The 17,130-nt window shown below is 37.2% G+C and overlaps 1 protein-coding gene across 2 annotated transcripts in view; it reads left to right on the top strand.

Moving 5' to 3' along the window:
- Positions 1-17,130, top strand: part of ARHGAP29 (Rho GTPase activating protein 29) — a 54,874-nt gene that overhangs the window by 26,878 nt on the left and 10,866 nt on the right. For both annotated transcript variants that reach the window (XM_049807314.1, XM_049807313.1), the window contains exons 4-13: positions 7,552-7,648; positions 8,005-8,077; positions 11,969-12,029; positions 12,510-12,647; positions 12,935-12,999; positions 13,497-13,607; positions 13,736-13,816; positions 14,110-14,298; positions 14,544-14,681; positions 15,981-16,171. In XM_049807314.1, coding sequence (XP_049663271.1) covers positions 7,552-7,648; positions 8,005-8,077; positions 11,969-12,029; positions 12,510-12,647; positions 12,935-12,999; positions 13,497-13,607; positions 13,736-13,816; positions 14,110-14,298; positions 14,544-14,681; positions 15,981-16,171 — 1,144 coding nt within the window. The remainder of the gene's footprint in view (positions 1-7,551; positions 7,649-8,004; positions 8,078-11,968; positions 12,030-12,509; positions 12,648-12,934; positions 13,000-13,496; positions 13,608-13,735; positions 13,817-14,109; positions 14,299-14,543; positions 14,682-15,980; positions 16,172-17,130) is intronic.

Raw genomic sequence — 17,130 nt, 5'->3', positions numbered from 1 at the left:
TACATGAGAACAGGTTAAATGTTTAGTGAACATAATTCTATGTCCACCTTAGACAAGCTGATTCCATGCTTAAGTGCTATGGTAAGATCACTGTGTGTCTTCCACTCACCCCTAATTTCAGTGAACGCAGGACAATGTTCAATTGCTCTTTAATTTTAAGAAACATTGAGGAGAACTGACTTCAGGTATGCAAGTAAATCTAATTATATCAACCTTTGCTAAATCATGTTTCCAAAAACTATTGCAATAATATCTATCCTCTTTGGACTACATAGTTTATCAAGGTGGTTCTTGATATGCAGTGCCCCAAACTGATCACTGCCTGTACTGTCCAAGTTTACCATTACAGAGTAAAGCAGTAGAATTACTTTCCTTGTCTCACATGGTAACATTGTTGATTGACTCCATAATTGTGTTGGCCTTTTGTCAATTTTTGTGTTCGATTTAAAGTGTATGGTAAGTCCAAGGTCACTTTCTGTAGTTCTAGTGCTGAACCAGTTTTCCAGATCTAGATTTATATATTCTCCCTCCTACCCCTCCATTTCTGAAGTGGAGAATTAAGCACTTTGTTGAATTACATAATCCATTCCTCCAGAGCACTTGCAGCCTTCTGAATTTGATGCTGTACGTATTTTTTTCTCTTCTTGGTGGACACTGTTCCATCATACAGTTTCAATAGCACTGAACCCTGGGCAGATGCTTTGGTGTTTCATACATTTTCTTGTATATATGTTTCTACTTGGTTTGATGAGTAGCTGTTCTTTGAATAGTTATTTTAGGATTTTGTTCATTTCTCTTGATAGTTAGCAGAAGAAATAATTGTAGTACTAAGCCTTTTCTTGGCAATACAGATATTCACAAATACTTTCTAGCTTTCTCCCCAACAGATTTTTAGTTCATATAGTTAATACGTTTGCACTTGAAGTAGGCTACCTACTAACATTTGCGTTGTACAGTTCACTCACTGTAAATATATTGAGTTTATGAGGAGCTACAGTCATGGAGGGGTTACATTATTTTAGATATGAAAAAACCTCCTACTGTTAAGAAACCACTGTGCATATTGTATAATTACAGAATTTTGAAAGTAACTCTGCTCGATTGTTTTAAGAATGCCACTTGAAACAAAAGCAGAACAGTTATGTCTTCCAGTTTTCTGTCAGATGTGTTCAAGTGGGTCAAGTTGTAAGACCATACTTTAGGTACAGCTGAAAAGTCTGTGTTCAGCCATAGCTCACTTGAACTATCTTAAATATGATCTTGTATGATGAGAAACCTTTCAAAGAAAAAAGGCATGAAAGGAGTTGATTTTGTTATGGTAACACTCTTCATCTTTGAGCTGGAACTGGGCTCAAGTTTTGACTTTCTCCCCTCTGTTGGTTACATTACTTTGTGAATAATTTTCTCATTGGCAGTGCTTTGACAGTACTGAAAATCTAGCTTTAGGGCTCCTGCTACAGTATCCAAAGTACAGTGATGATATGGTGCATAGTGCTGATCTGATACAAATGCATTCTTCCAGCTTGAATAAATAGATAAAAAGTGTTTTCTGATGGAATGAAAAGTTATGGCATGCAGTTGCTGTTCATAGCATTTTCACTAATTTCTGAGTTATTCATCTGTCTCATAAGCAGCATATGTTCTGGACCTAGAACAGAGAGGCTGGTGTAAACTGTCTGGTTGTTCTGTGCCTAAAGCAAACACAAACTCACTCTGTGGCAAATCGTTGTTCCTGTGATCCAGTGCTGTGTGACTTGGCCTTGCAGAGTTCCCAAGTTAATTGCAAGGAAACGGAGCTCCGGATCATGCTAAAGAAGGTGGTCTTGGTCACTCCTGCCTCAATATTTGTAGTCTTTGATACAAAGAGGTACTTTCTTATCAAGACTTCAGTAATGCCTATCAGTGTTTGCTCAGCCACATACTGTATTCCTTATGCGTCTGGAGACCAAAATGGGGACTTGCAGGGCATCAGCTCTTTCTGAGCAGTACTTTGGTCCTACTTCTACTTCTCTGAGAACAGCAAAACCTTTGCTGTATGAAAAAGGCCTACCTCCCCCCAGCATAACCTGTGGTAGATGTGAAGGCAGTTTGTCTTTAGCACCTGTTTGGTTTTTACAACTGTTTTTTGTGTGAGGATCATACTGGTCTGTGTTTGTATTCAAACTGAAGTGTATGACTGCTGGAACTGAGGAAGCTGAACTAAAAATACAGCATGTTGTGGTGAATTGTAAGCATATCAGACCTCAAGTTTGCTTACAGTAGTAGCCTGTCGGTAACACATGTGTTCACAGGTTTTCAGCTGTGGTTATGTCACTAGAAGTAATGTAACTTTTGAATAAACAGGAAGCGACAAGATTGTGAGGAGCTGGTAGGACAGAACCAGTATCCTTTTTCCTCTTGTCTTCCCAGGCTGTGTTAATGTGACATTATGAAAAGTTCATCTGACTCATCTGTTTCTTGTCATTGGAGGACAGAGCTATAAAAAGACATGGAAGCACTCTGTATCTGTAGTCAGATTTATGACTAGGAAGAAGATTAACCTTGCACGGAAAATTTCTGATGTTTATTTAGGAGAGGATGAAATAGAAACAAGCTGGGATTTACATGTGATTTCCTCTCCCTCCACCCCCTTCAGAAATAGAAGCATAACTGGTTTAGGTTCTAGAAAGACCTTTTTGAATCTTTGCATAGTGCTAGGGTTTCAAATCTAGTTTGTATGTGGAACTTCATGTAGGGGCAAATGGTTTTCTTTGACAAGTAACTGCCTTTGCTCTTTAATGAAATCAGTTACAATAACTTTGGAACCAGTGATGGTCAGTGACTCTGGCTTGTGAAGTATTCTTATAAGTGTGACAAGTTGCACTGTGATTTAAACCTAATGTCCGGTGCAGACAGACCACCTCCTTTAAATTGCTGTAAGTGGGAATATTTTGAATGCTAGCAAAAATTAGAGTTCTCGTGCCCCTCCTTCAAGGCTCTCAGCCATTTCTCAGGTCCTTCAGTGGGAATGATATGAATGTGCTTGTAGTTCTGCTTTGGATGTCTAATGCTTTTCCTTTGGACAGATTGAAGGAAAAACTAGCTATAGCATGTTACCTTAATCTTGCTACAGAGAATGATGTTTGGCACAACAGATAATGTCAGACTTGCTACAGAGAATGATGTTTGACACAACAGATAATGTCAGACTTTTACCAGTGTAAACTAAGGTTGCAGGAAAATGTAGGGGAAAAGAAACTTAATTTCTCTGGTTGTATCTTCGACGTGACATGGTTCACTGGGCCTCTTTGCTTGGACTCTAATACTTATACATGCTTACTTGAGTGCTTCGTAAAGAGTGTCTTTCAAATGATCTGAAAGAGTTGAGACTTACTGAAGCGTCTTGCTTAGAACCTGTTTACTCTCATGTTTCTGGAAGTCACTTCCCAGTCTGGCACACCATCATAATCATAGTTGTTATTTTCCCACTCAGTGTCTTTAAACAGTTGATGGGCCCAGAGTACACAGTTTTCCTGATCCCATGCTGAATTCAAGTTTGTACTGTTTTTTTTCTCTCTAAATTGCACCTTTTGAATGAATGCAAATTGAATCACTAGAATGAATGCAAATTCCTGGTAAAGCTGAAAATTGCACTTGTCTTGTACAAATTCCCTGTTTAGGTTTGGGGGTATTTTTCTAACAGTTCTGCATTGAAGTTAAATACCTCTAGCAAGGTGAACTAATTTCAGTTTTGTTGGTGTATCTGTGATGTAAATTCAGAGCAAAATTTATTATGGAGGGAGTAGGAAACAGTTCTTCAAACTTGCCTTGTTGGCATCCAGCTAAAGCTGGGGAGGCTGCCAGACTTGGTAGTAAGTACAGGCTGATGAAATTATATGGCACAGAGAACTAAAAGTAGAACAGTGGGGCCTGGACAGCCTACTGATTCTCTCTAGCTGTGAGAGATCCTAAGAATACTCTTCTTCTGCTTCTTTCCAGTCTGTATACTGCTGCTCTTTACTTAGGTTGCTCCCCACATTTTTTTACACATTTTTAAAGATGAGAGGTAATAACAAGAAGTATTACAAGTCTTCATTTTGGGAGAAGGAGTGTTTTTTTGGTCTTGGTTGGGTTTTTTTGTTTGCTTGGGTGGCGTTTTTGGTTTTGAAATAGTTCTGAAAGGTTTTTGAAAGCATTGTTGGGAGTTTAAGGACAGAAAACTGGTTGTAAACATATTTAGTTCCAAGAAGTCAGCCAGTTGCTTACTGCTTAAAAGTCAGCTAGTAAAGTATGGATTGAAGATCTATTTCTGTCTAAGGAAATAGGTGGTGAAGTTACCGTACCTGTCTATTAGGTATGAGAAAACTGACCTGCAAAGAGTAAATTCTGCAAGCTGGTGTAGTTTAGACTTGTCGAGGCTCTGCAGGCAGCTGGTAAGGTAGCTTTGCTGCTGCCAGTCCCGCATGTGTCTATGGGGAGGGGGAAGGAGGAAGCAAGTGAACTCCTGTGGACTCCAGCATGGTCGTGTCCCCTGGGTTTCCTGGGCTGTGCTGTCTTGATTTGGCTGGAAAGGGACAAGAGAGCATTGCAGAAGCTTGTGTGCTGTGGTCGCTGTGAGCTGTCTAAGCATCATCTTTTAAAGGCCCTGGTTGCACTTTGTTCTTGACAGCTGACAGCCTGTTCTTCACAGTTTCAGAAGCGTTGCTCAAATGTCCTCAGGCACTGCTTCAGCTTCTGGGATTCTGGCTTCCAAAACTTGCATGGCTGTTGGTGGTTCCCCAGCATGTTCTGTGCTTGATTCAGAAAGCTTTTGATGGCATGACCCAAGAGTTGAAACTTTGCAGTGTCTTGCAGCATTTTGATGAGGTTGCCAAACCTACCTCAATTTGAAGACAGCTTTGCCAGCCTTGGAAATATAGATCTACTTTAATACAAGCTAGGCTTGCGTTTCAGATACTGGATTCCAGATTTTAATGTATTGCTATCATATGATTATTTTAAAGTTCATTACATGACATCTAAACTCTTACTTAAAAACGTTAAGTTGTATACTTGCTTTGAAATCTGTAGAACTATAGATAGATAGCTGTCCTTTCCAGACTTGGAAAGATTACTATAGTTCATTGTTGTCAGTAGCTATTGTGTGCAGTCAGGATGTCCTGGGGAAAGAGCGTGCATGGTTTAAAGTTGATGTTAAGTACATCAGCATTCCAGTGGTAGTAAACTGGAAGAAAGCTTTTTGTATTCCACTGAATTACTAAGAGCTTGGACTAACCTTTTTTGGGAGAGGTGGTAATTCTGAAAAACTTGATATTGGTATCCCATTTATGATGGATCCTGAAAAGAAAGGATTTTTCTGGTATATAAAGTGTAAAGCTTAATGAAACTCTTCCTGCAACAGGAAGGCAGAGTGAAACAGACAGCGTTTCTTTAGGGAGAGGCTATCTATATTAATGTCTCGTTAACAAAGTGAAAGAAGTGCTTTTTCTCTGAAGACACTGCAGCTAATGGATATACGAATGTCTCGGTGGTAAGTGCTTTGAATATATAGACAGTTTTTGTTGGTTCCTTTTAATTTTGAAATAGTTTGCATTTTGTGCTGGCACTCAAATGATTTTTCCAGTCATTAGTGGCTGGTAATCAATAGATCTCATAGTAACTGTTGTTGCTTAATGATTTGGAATCCAGAGTTTATAAGCGGTGTTATCTCTGGAAAGCTGAAGTTTTCAACTAACCTGAATTTAAAAAAAAATAAAGAAATCCACTGCTGTTTACAAAGGTGTTAAAAAAAATTTATATTCTGTGGAGCTTTATTGAGTCTTATGTCAAACAAAGGTGCCAGAGGCATTTTTTTATGTAATTGCGAAGTGCAGAAGAATGAAGAGGTAGGAGAAGCCTTAATTTAGCAATGAACTGTGGCAACAGAGACAGTTAATATTTTTTTAATAAGTGGCGATTTTTTTTTTTGCTGTAAGTTTATTACAACATATTCTTCCAGATTTGCAAGTAATTGTGAAAATAGCCCATGAGAAGAATACGTATTTTCTGTAATACCTTTGTATAGAAATAGTTGTTACAAAAATGTTGATCAGGTGTGTTGGCATGTTGTATAAAAAGGAATGGATTCAACTGTGTTAGTTTACTAGTTAAAAACTTTTCCTTTCACAAAGGAAGTCTAATGGGGCAGCAGATTACTGTACGTTCTTTGTTTGTTACTCATTAGTGTTTAGGCACCTGGCAGGAAGTTTGAATACCTTTCAAGATTGAAGTCTGTTACTTTGATAAGAAAATGTGTATAGAATGGGCAACAATTTAATGTGATTTAATTTTTGCTACTTCTAGAAATGATTGCGGTCCATTATTTCCATACTTGTACTTGAAATGTAAGGAGTATACATAAATAAACATTGTCACAGTTCTTGCAAAAAGTGATGAATTAGGGGTGAATAGCTGTATGTGTCATTGCAGTATCTCTGAAACAGATGAACATAAGTGTAGCTTAGGCATCTAGATAATTACTAATAGTGCATTGCGTAAAAAAATTAAACTTTTTAAAAAATAAATACTAATGTGAAGTTGTTGCTTCTCACAATGTAAAATTAGGAAAACTTCCATCCAGAGGGCTCAGCTTTGGCACAAAGGAATGTATGCGACTTTTCTACAAAAAATTTCCCAGTCACCAATGAACAAGAAGTTAAGCTGGAAACAGGCAAAAATGGTTGTGTTTTCTGCCTTTTCCTTTCTCTCTCCTCCTGCTTGTCCAGTAGTTGTTAATAGAAACTCTGGATGAATCATTCTTCTTGTCTCATTATTCCAGTTTGTCATGGAAGCATGTTAAAAGCTCAGTGTTGAGTGGCTAAATACTTGTCTTCATAACCAGTGTAAACCATATCGTTTGTCCAGGAACACTTCTCTTCCTATTTTTGGAACAACGATACTTACGCCGAGTTTTTTCCCCACTTTTAACAGGCAAAACTGAACGGCTTTTGCCAGACTGCGTAGCTAATAATTAAAGAGTTTTGCAATGGACACTACCTTTTGGTGGCTTTCTGTTTGTACTCAAGCCAGAAATCCTGTATTTGGGATGGATACATAGGATCACATACAGTCGCGGGGGGGGAGACACCCCCATAAACTACTGCTCCTGTTCTGAATTCTGAAATTTCTGCCCAGAAAAGAAACAGTTTTTCAAATATTTGACTGCATTTCTGAGCAACTTTTGGTGTTGCTGCTGCTGTGTGATTTGACCCTTGCTGGTAAATGACTGTTTCTCTCTTCCCCTCACGTTACCATCATGTTCCCACACAAAGCTGCTTCTTAAGTGGGAAAATATAGGAAGTGAAAGAGTAGTCTGATTTCATTGTGGAAAGCATCTGGATTGTGTTAATTTCTTTCCTTTAGTGTTTACTTTATTACTAATTTTCTTTAAAACTGTGTTTTTTCAATTGTTCAGAAAAGTATAATGTTGCATGTTCTATAGGAGACTTTGCGTATAAAATTTGTCTTTAGGCCTAGTAAACTTGCTTGATTGACCCCACCTCTCACCCATTGGTTTTAATTTTTTTTCCTAAGCTGTGAACTTCAAAGAAGTTAACGAAGAAAACAAGAGAGAACTCTTCAGTGAAATATTTTCTTCCATTGAAACATTGGCATTCACCTTTGGAAACGTGTAAGTTGGAATCCAGAACAAGTTTTTAAAGAGCTCAGTGGAGCTGAATCAAATTAAACAACAACAACAAAAACTTTAGTTTTCTTTTGGACAAATATTATCTGATAAAATAATGTAAATTAATCACATCCAGAACAAGTTTACTGCTTTGTTTGGGTGTTTTGGGGTTTTGGTTTTTTTTCTTAACAAGGAAAATGATGGTATAGAAATTGCAGGGAATATAAGACTACTTCTAAAAATTATTTGCAGAACTTTTAAAGGATATTAGAAACACTCTGAATTTTTGTTCTCTGTGATCTGAAATTGCTTGGTGAGGTAAAGTAATGAAGTAACACAATTCTTTGTTTTTCTGGCAGTGTTTCAGACTTCCTTATGGGAGATGTAGACAATGGCTCGTCATTGGGACTTCCTGTATCTCGGAGAAGTCGGGTAGGCTAAACACGTTCTCTTGGAGTGGGGAATGATATCTTTTAAAGGAGATTTTAATTTCCACTGAAACTCTGTGCTTCATGGGGCTGGGACACTGAGTGTTAAAACAAGATTAAACCCATGAAAAAAATGCATTCAGGGTTTTGGATACTTGAATGTGTTCTCAGTTCTGAATGCTAGTGATGACGCAACAGGGCTAGCGCTCAAATATATAAATGATAACCTACTGTAATTGTATTTCAGATTTTTAAATTGTTAAAGTGAAAAGAACTAAATACTTAAAAGTAAGATACTTAAATGATTTGCATGCTGGAGTGGTTAAACAGACCTGTTAGACCTAGAAGCTAAAGGTTTAATGACCTCTTTTTGGCTTTTAAAGACTAATATTAATTACAAAATAACCTTTTCTTCTTCCAGAGCCCAGTTTGTGCTGTAGCTGTTTCAACAGCAATTCACTAAGAGAGCTGAAATAGCACTGTCAACTTATAGGTAGTCAAAGAAAAATATTAGCGTTTTAAACTCCCCTTCAAACACTTTGAAGGTGAGATTAAAAACTGCTCAGTACCAAATTCTGTTATGAATTTTTGTGTATCTAGAAGCAGACTTTCAAGTAAATCAAGTCAAAGTTAGTTACATGCAAGGAAAATGCAATTGATAAATGTGTATCACAAGCTAAATTGTAGCGAGGTTAAAAATTTTAGATTGTGGGTTTGTTTAAAGGTTTCATTGAAATGTACTTAAGGCTTCACATTCTTTGACATAGGCTTGATCATAATAATGCTCTGCAGCTACAGCTGAGTAGTCTTTTTAAATTTTCACTATGTCTGATAACACACATGTGAAAAAGATGGATGATCACAGAAGTTCTACTTCTGTAGCTGCAGCAAATCTCATCTTTGCAAACAACATGGAGGGGAAGGAGGCTGCTTGGAAAACTGGTTCCAGCAGACTTAGAATCAGATGATTAGGTTGCTGATAAAAAGTATGAAATAAAATAGCGTAGAAGCTAGCATCTTATGTAACTTAAATGAGATGATTTGAACAAATACTTTTCAGCTATTCAGTTCACCAGCAGAAGGAAGGTGCTGAATTTGCCAACATTTTAATCTTGTAATGGCTTTGCGATGCAAAAGCATCGCGTTCCTGGAACGAGATGGTCCCATGTCTTGTCTTGTGAAAGTGAATGCCTGGCTAAAAGATCATTCTGAACATCGGGGTTGGGGAAGACCAAGGGCAAATTAGAATATAGCGAGATGAAGAAGGAATTCTATTCTAGATGCTCCAGAAGTCACTAGCTTATATTTAAAAGACCTTTTTTGTAGTGTCATTTGCTTTTCCTAATGTGGAAGGGAACAACTATAAATTTTGGAGCAGGTAGGATAATATGGTTCAATTTCTTGGAAATCTGTCTTAAATTTAAGTGCATTTTCATTCAGGCAAATAAATACACATTTAACAGATGAAGCATTTCACTTTGATTTGCAATTCAGAGAGCAATTTGGAGGCCAACTAGGTGTTGAGTGTTAAGAGTTAAATGCAAAATACTGAAGTAGCTATATTAACTTTTAATTCCTGTAGATGTGTACATTCAGTGGTTGAATGTAGCAGCTAGCTGTATCTTAGAAATATTACAGCATAACATTTTGCTAGAATTTAACATGTAAATGCTTTGAGGGTTAATTAAGGAGAGATATTTTAATTGCCTGTTAAGTTGGGGACATCCCTAACAAAGCTGTTGAGGATTTGCTCTAAGGAGGCGGGGGGCTGATCTTGCTTCTCTTGACTGCAGGGGAGTCTACATTTTTTAGTTCAGACATTCCACTTGGAAGCTTAAGTTAAATTATATGTATACCCCGTCTCTTAGCAGATGTAATTGTTCTCATTTTAGCCCTTGTAGTACAACCAGAAGTACAAGGTGGAAGCAAAGATATTTCTTAATTAAAAACAGAAGAGCTTTAGAATACATTGTAAGAGACGAGACAGGCATGTCTGACCTTTTGTTACTCAACAAGCTATTTGGATGTGATTTGATGCTATGTAGATCTGAGAGCATAATAAAGGAGAAGGATAACATTTTCAAAACGTGTGCAGAGATTTGCCTCTGTCAGGGTGAGAGTTCTTGAGTCATGGGGGAAAAAAGGCAGAAGAGACTGGTTGAAGTTGAGAAGTGAAATCTGTCTAGAAGTCAGGCTTTTTTTTTATTTATTTTTGCTAGGCTCACTGGGATGAGTCACTGGATGCTTGAGGGGGCAAGCTATATGGGTCAAGTTATGGTACTAAGTTGTAGGACATAAGTAAAAGTAGTTGTCCATGTACTTGCTTTTAAAATGTGGTATTACATATTTACAGTGGGTGAATATAGATGGATGAATGAGCGTTGATTAGCTGCCGTAACTAGATTGTGTTGCCTGAACTACTGGAAAGGAGTGAACAGTTCTCGGGACTAAAATGATTTAAGTCTTTTAGAATGGGAAATAATTTTTAGGACCAGAACTTTTAAGTGCCTCCTGAGTTAATAGAAAGTATGGGGTTTTTCCTCTTACTTGTTCTTTCCTAACAGCTGTATGCCACTTTAAAATCTACTTGAAGGCAATAATACTTTATACCTAAATCAGAACTAAATCTAGGAATGTTCAGGCTTTCTGTGCAACCAAATATTGATCCATCTCTAAATTCAGATTATTTTTTTTTTACCATTTGGTTGTTGGACAGCTTTGGATGGATTTTCCACCTGTTCTGAAAAAGCCCTTCCGTTTTACTGAAACTCTCTTTTACTAAACAGCAATTGTACTGGTATTCTGCTTTCTTAGGAATGGAGCTGCTCCATAGACTGTATTTTGATTCTGTTGCATGTAATTGATGATTAATACCTTGCATGTTTTGGTATATGGAAAGCTGCTTTTGCTGTGAAGTAAACAATGATGATTGAAGGATTTTTGTGTGATTTATGATCAGTTTCCATTTACATTTAAGAAAACAAACAAAAAGAACTACTTGCATCATTGTTACTGTGCTCTATTTTAGCTGTAAGCCGGAAAATAAAACAGCACCTAAGTTCAAAATGGAAACAAGCTGTATGTGTAAAGCTTAAGGCCAGCTTGCAGCTATTTCTTGGCCTTGTCTTCTGCCTGCTCTCTGCTTCTGAGTTTTCAAGAGTAGTTTATTCATTTAAAATTATGTAGGGTTATGTTGGGTTTTGTTTGGTTTTTTTTTTAAAGGAGGTGGTGGTTACTAGGTAAGCTTTTTATTCATTTAAATTTGTTCAGCGGCCTGGTTTACAGCACAGTCCTACAAATAGTTCGACTTGCACAGTTAAAGGGGTAGCAACATGCAGCATGAGGACAAAGGTAGGGAGGAAATCTTGTGCTAAATTCCTTTTATTATTGGATTAAATTCTGTCAGGTTGTACTGATTGTCAGGGCTTCATTGGCAAGTGCTGCTAGTCAGCTGTTGTGCCTACAGTGCACACCAAGTAATTTAGGAGAAATGGTAACTTTATTCCCTTGAGGAAGAAATACAGAATTCTAATGGCTTGTAGAATAATGGTGTGTGTTACATGTATATGACATTAGGTCTGTATGAAATGCTTTTTAAAAGATAGGTAGGGATCAAAAAAATCTGGAGGTCACTTAACCTGATTTGTTAAACAATTAACTCTTTCATCACAGCCTTTCAAGATTGTTGATTTAAAGGTATATAATGATTCCTTGCTATTTGTTATGTCTCAGTTGACAGCTATGGGAGCTTAGAAGGTATTGTGCCTTAGGTGAGAGGGAGTTGCTGTATCTGTAAAAAAAGAAAGGGGCAGATCATGCCTTTTATTTTGTTAGGCTGTCAGTTCCAGTGAGAGCTTTTCTTTGCTAACTTGATGTTTTGTTTCTTGTACACCAGTCTTTTGAGAATCTTTCTGTGGAATCTGGGGGCTCACTGCATGAGAGGGATGATATTCAAGGTAGGTCATTAATATTAATAAACACCATTCTGTATCTGTGGTTTCATCTTCTAAAATGTTTTAACTAAGTTGCTTGGTCACTTTTTTACACCTATCCTGCCATTAAAACTTCACTGTAAAAAAATATGCTATTGCAGATGTTGTATGCTTTTGTGAATGACCAACCTGGGCTGCTTTTTGGGGGTGGAGGGGAAGAACCACGGCCTGAAGGACTTCTCTATGTCATCATATTATTGGTAATTTGTTGGGTCACTTTCTTTGAGAAAGTTATGCTGACCATATGACTACTTCAGGTAAAATACTGTGACCCTTTAATTTGTTCTAAAACCTCTTGTCAGTCCTGTTTAGAATCAACTAGCATTAAAGACCAACTCAAGATCAGAGCTGCTTAAGCATTCACAGTTGGCTAATACTGGCTTTGCTCTCAGTGTGTGGTCATGTCTAAAATTCACTTCTTTGTGTTCGATGCTTTATTTTCAGGACATCTTCGAGCAGAGGAGGTTGATAGCATGCTCCTAAGAAATGACAGTGGAATTGAATCGGCTCTGTCCTATGCTAAAGCATGGTCAAAATATACCAAGGATGTAGTCGCATGGGTGGAAAAAAAGCTTAGCTTGGGTGAGTGGCTCTTTCTGGCATTTAATAAGCTTTGTCATGATGAAATTAAATCTGTTGTCAGGCCTCTGTGCTGCAGACTGTCAATAATGTGATTTCTAAATTAGTAGCTGTTCCACTGAAGTGGACAGAACTGTTGCACATTTCCTGTAATTAAAGGCCTGAAACAAAGTGAAAGTGGGCCCCTCTGTAGCCTATCTGTTAGATGAAAAATGTAAAAAGCATTTATTTAGCATGTGCTACAACTATTAGTGTAAATAGTAACTGTGATTTATTTTTTTTTTTAACAGAAGTGGAGTGTGCTAAAAACCTAGCAAAAATGGCTGAAACAGCTAAAGCTGTTGTTGGACACCAGGTGAGTACATCTTAGGGGCTTTATTTTGAAGTCTTAAATATGTATTGGATGCCTTGCCCAAAAGTAAAACTTTGGGGATGTTGAGGTATGGATTTTTAAGTTGATACAGAATTGATTTATACTGTAAATCACTGGTTAAAACATCTGCTGTATTTTATGTCTTCCCATCTCCTATGGAAATTTGGATATATAAATTTATTTTTATTGAAAATGCAGAATAGCTTTGTAGTTTTCACAATATGCTTTTTTCTGTCTAATATCTTGTATGCTTTGTGATTTGGACTTGCAGACTTCTCTTTCAGAGTGTTTTCTTAGTAAGATGAAGCGTAGCTGAGAAATTACTCCTTTCCTTTATTCAGACCTAACTCAAACTTCCACAGACATATAATACCTTACTAAATTTAATTGAAAATCTAGTTCAGTTATACAGACATGTAGAATGTCAGCATACCTCCACCTTACCTAGAACATTAATGTTTTGTTGTGTGTAATTTTAGGATTATATGCCATTCCAATCAATATTCCTTAATGCTTTTCAAAATGATATTGAGAACAATCAACTTTGGCAACAAACAGCTGCTGCTCTCCAGTCTAACAAGTTTGTGCAGGTAAGCTTAAAGAAAAAGACAAAGATATTGTTTTGGTTTTTAAGAAGTTCTGTAACAGCACAGATTTATACAAAAGACGAAACTTGCAGCCTATAAGCCTTTTATGTACTCTAATGTTTCCTATCTAGCCTCTTCTTGGAAGGAAAAATGAATTGGATAGACAAAGGAAAGATATCAAGGAGCTTTGGCAGCGAGAACAGAAGAAAATGGTTGGTATTTCTTTCATATCTAACAATGTTCAATCTAAAATTCTTAAAGGACAAAACTTTCAAACTAGGCTGTTATGCACTTAATTTCACATGTGGAATCTATAGGGCTTATTGGATGTAGTATGTAACTGTCAATTTCATGACATGCTTGTATTTGTATCATTCTCTGACTATGTACTTTGAACTGCAGTGTATAGACCTGTGCGTAACAGCCTCTTTAAACATCACATTAAATAACTGGGAAATTAAAATCATTAAGTCTCTTGTGTCTTTCCTTTTGTTGTATTCTGCAGCAAGAGCTGGAAGCTGCTCTAAGAAAAGCAAAATTGCTATATGCACAGCGTCAGGATGAGTATGAAAAGGCAAAATCCTGCACTGCTCGTGCTGAGGAAGAACATCTTAGCTCAAGTGGAAGCTTTGTGAAAGATTTCAGCAAGCAACTGGAAAAAAAACGAAGGCTAGAAGAGGAAGCTCTTCAAAAAGTAAGAGGAGTTCTTCCTTGCTTTTACAGTTAAGCCTACGCTGGTTTTACTCAGGCTTTCACAATGGGAGTATTCAAGCAAGCGTTCTGTTCATAATTCTTAACTTCAATCATGCTATGCTGTTTTGGGCTTTTATCCTAAATGGGAATCTCCAATTACAAGCATCTTAGTGGGGTTTTTTTCTTGCTTCTAATATCAAGGCCTGTCTGTAGTCCATCAACCCTTTATACTTGTGTTTTCTCTAGGCTGAAGAGGCCAATGAACACTATAAAGCAAGCATGGCAGAGGTTGAAGAAAAAAGAAATGATTTGGAAAGCTTTAAAAGTGATGTCTTAACACAACTTCGGGAACTTATTTACCAGTGTGATCTTACTCTTAAAGCTGTAAGCATACTTTTTAAAATATGTTTGGCACAGATATATAAATGTTAACACTGTAGATGGGGCTTTCTCTTAGTTTTAACTGCTTAAAATAGAAAGTTTTCAAAGGACAGGGGTCAAGCTAATAGAAAAAAGAGGAAAACTTGATATGTTTGTGGTGTTCTCTTTTCTGTTAGGTGTTTAAAAAAAAGAGGCGGGTAGGGTGTTACATGTCTTGAATGGTTTGGGGGTTTTTATGAGCTGTTGCCTTGCAAGACCCTGACGATGCAATTCTTGTAAAATCTAAGAATATTGATGGCAGTACCGTTACTCCGTTGCTCAAGAGTACGGCTCCCTGTTTCCATTATTTTCATTAGTGCATAAGCAAAGTTGATTGGCTCATGAACAGAATGGACATTAAACGTGATAGCAATATGGAGCCTGCTAATCTTGATGACAGTCTCAATTATTACAGGACCTCTTGTGACTAATTTAATGTATTAATTTACTGCATGTAAATAAGCAAAGTATCGTGTATTTCTACATACACAGGTTTTTTAAGAAGCTTTAAGAGCACATTATGCCAATAGATGTGTACTTTTTCTAGATGAGACAAAGACAATTTAATTTGGAGGGGGGGTGGGGGTGGAAACCAAATATGCTTCATCCTCAAGCAACCCAAAAAACAACCCATAAGACCAGTAGAAAGTTTAGACAAACTTGTCAGTTCAAGTATATCTACGTTGCGAACTACTTTGCAACCCCAAAGCTGAAGAAGCACCCATGCCGTGTCCCCTTCCTGGTCTCTGCCTTGTGATAAAATATTTTAGAAGTTTTATGTAATTTAACAAAGAAAGTGTTCAGTTAATCTGTTCTGTTGGGACAACGAGTCTTGTCCATTTCTTGTCTTAAGGTGATATGAAGCTTATCTGGGTTTGGAACTCGCACCACTTCATCATTGTAGTTGTGACTAGAATTCCCTCCAGAGCACAAAAAATGCCTTTTTGGTAGCAAAAAACCCTGCTGTTTATCTTGATCAGCCCAAAGTGGGAAGCCATTGGAATTGCCTTTGCTACCTGGAGGATTCAATAACCCAGAGAGAAAAGGAATACTGGTATCTATACTACAGATGAAGTTTTTGCAGTTGACTTTCAGGAATCTTGCACGAAGTCTATCCCTACAAATGTTACTATTTTCTAGAATTTTTGTAGTCTTATTGTTTAAATAATTTTCTGTTGGGATATTAATTTGGGTTGAGCAAAGTGCAAGTGAAATATCTAGTAAACAATCTACAAATACTGAATTTTTTTTTTCTCCTAACAGGCAACAGTTAACCTGTTCCAGCTGCAGCATGCTCAGGTTGTATCTCTTCCAGTTAACTGCCAGTCCCTCTGTGAGAGTGCCAAACTCTATGACCCTGGTCAGCAGTATTCAGAGTTTGTGAAAAGTTTGCCAAAGGAAGGTGTTCCTATTGAATCAGGTTCTTTTGAAACCCAGAGTTCCCATGTTGATGGGTGAGTCCCAAACTACAGGTGGCATTTGCTTGGTTTAGAATTAAATGCTAGGCACATGTGTTTCACCAGTAAAACAATATTTTTGGAGAAATTAAATGAATCCTGGTGGTTTATCATACTTTACCATGCTCTATTTCTTTGACTCATCTTCTGGTAGATTACACATAATGTTGACATTAAAACCTGACTTTACATTCTGATGCAGAATGTCATTTTGTGTAATAAGACTTGCTAGAACATTGACAATTGTGCAAGAATTGACTTGTTCCTGTTTTACTGTAGATACTGGTTAATATGAAAGATGTAAATTTTGCACTCTGTAGTGTAGTGTGGTGTGGCAGTGTTTGACAGTCAGTTTAGAAAGTCTGAGGGGGTAGTTTTCCTCTTCTGCAGGCCTTGCTGCTACACTACCTTCTTTCATATTGTTTACATTTGGCAACTTTTTGGCAGGAAGTGTTGCTCGATTTCTGTCTCATGTGACTAAAAAAAAGTTGAGAGTCCACATGTCCCTGTGTTATAACTTAATTATTTTTTTCCAACATGTATGAAATGGCAGTTTTTACTGTTAATCTATTAAAGATACAGCTAATGTGGAAGTAAAGACTACAAGACAAAGACTGCTCCTCCTGTCAGTATGCCAAATGCTTTTCCACCTTTAACTTGTTGTAAAATAGTCATCTTGGCACTAAAATACCATAATATCCATTCTAATCTGTGTGTTTCACAGTTCTACAGGAAAGTGTCGTCATGGTCTTTCAAAGGAAACCAAATACAAAAAACCTAAAGCTTGAGTCAGACTTCTACCAACAAAAGCCAGGAAATTCAAAGTTAAAGCTGAGATTCTTAGTTCTTGTCTGTAAATTTCCTGCCTTTTAAGACAGATTTAGGCTATACTCATAAACTTTGACTTAGGAGGATTTAACTATGCAGCTCCCTGAGAAACTGATGAGCATGAAATT

Source organism: Accipiter gentilis, chromosome 8 (genome assembly GCF_929443795.1).
Source record: "Accipiter gentilis chromosome 8, bAccGen1.1, whole genome shotgun sequence".
Taxonomy (NCBI): domain Eukaryota; kingdom Metazoa; phylum Chordata; class Aves; order Accipitriformes; family Accipitridae; genus Astur; species Astur gentilis.
Note: the sequence above shows the minus strand (reverse complement) of the source record. Positions and strands in the feature narration are given on the sequence as shown.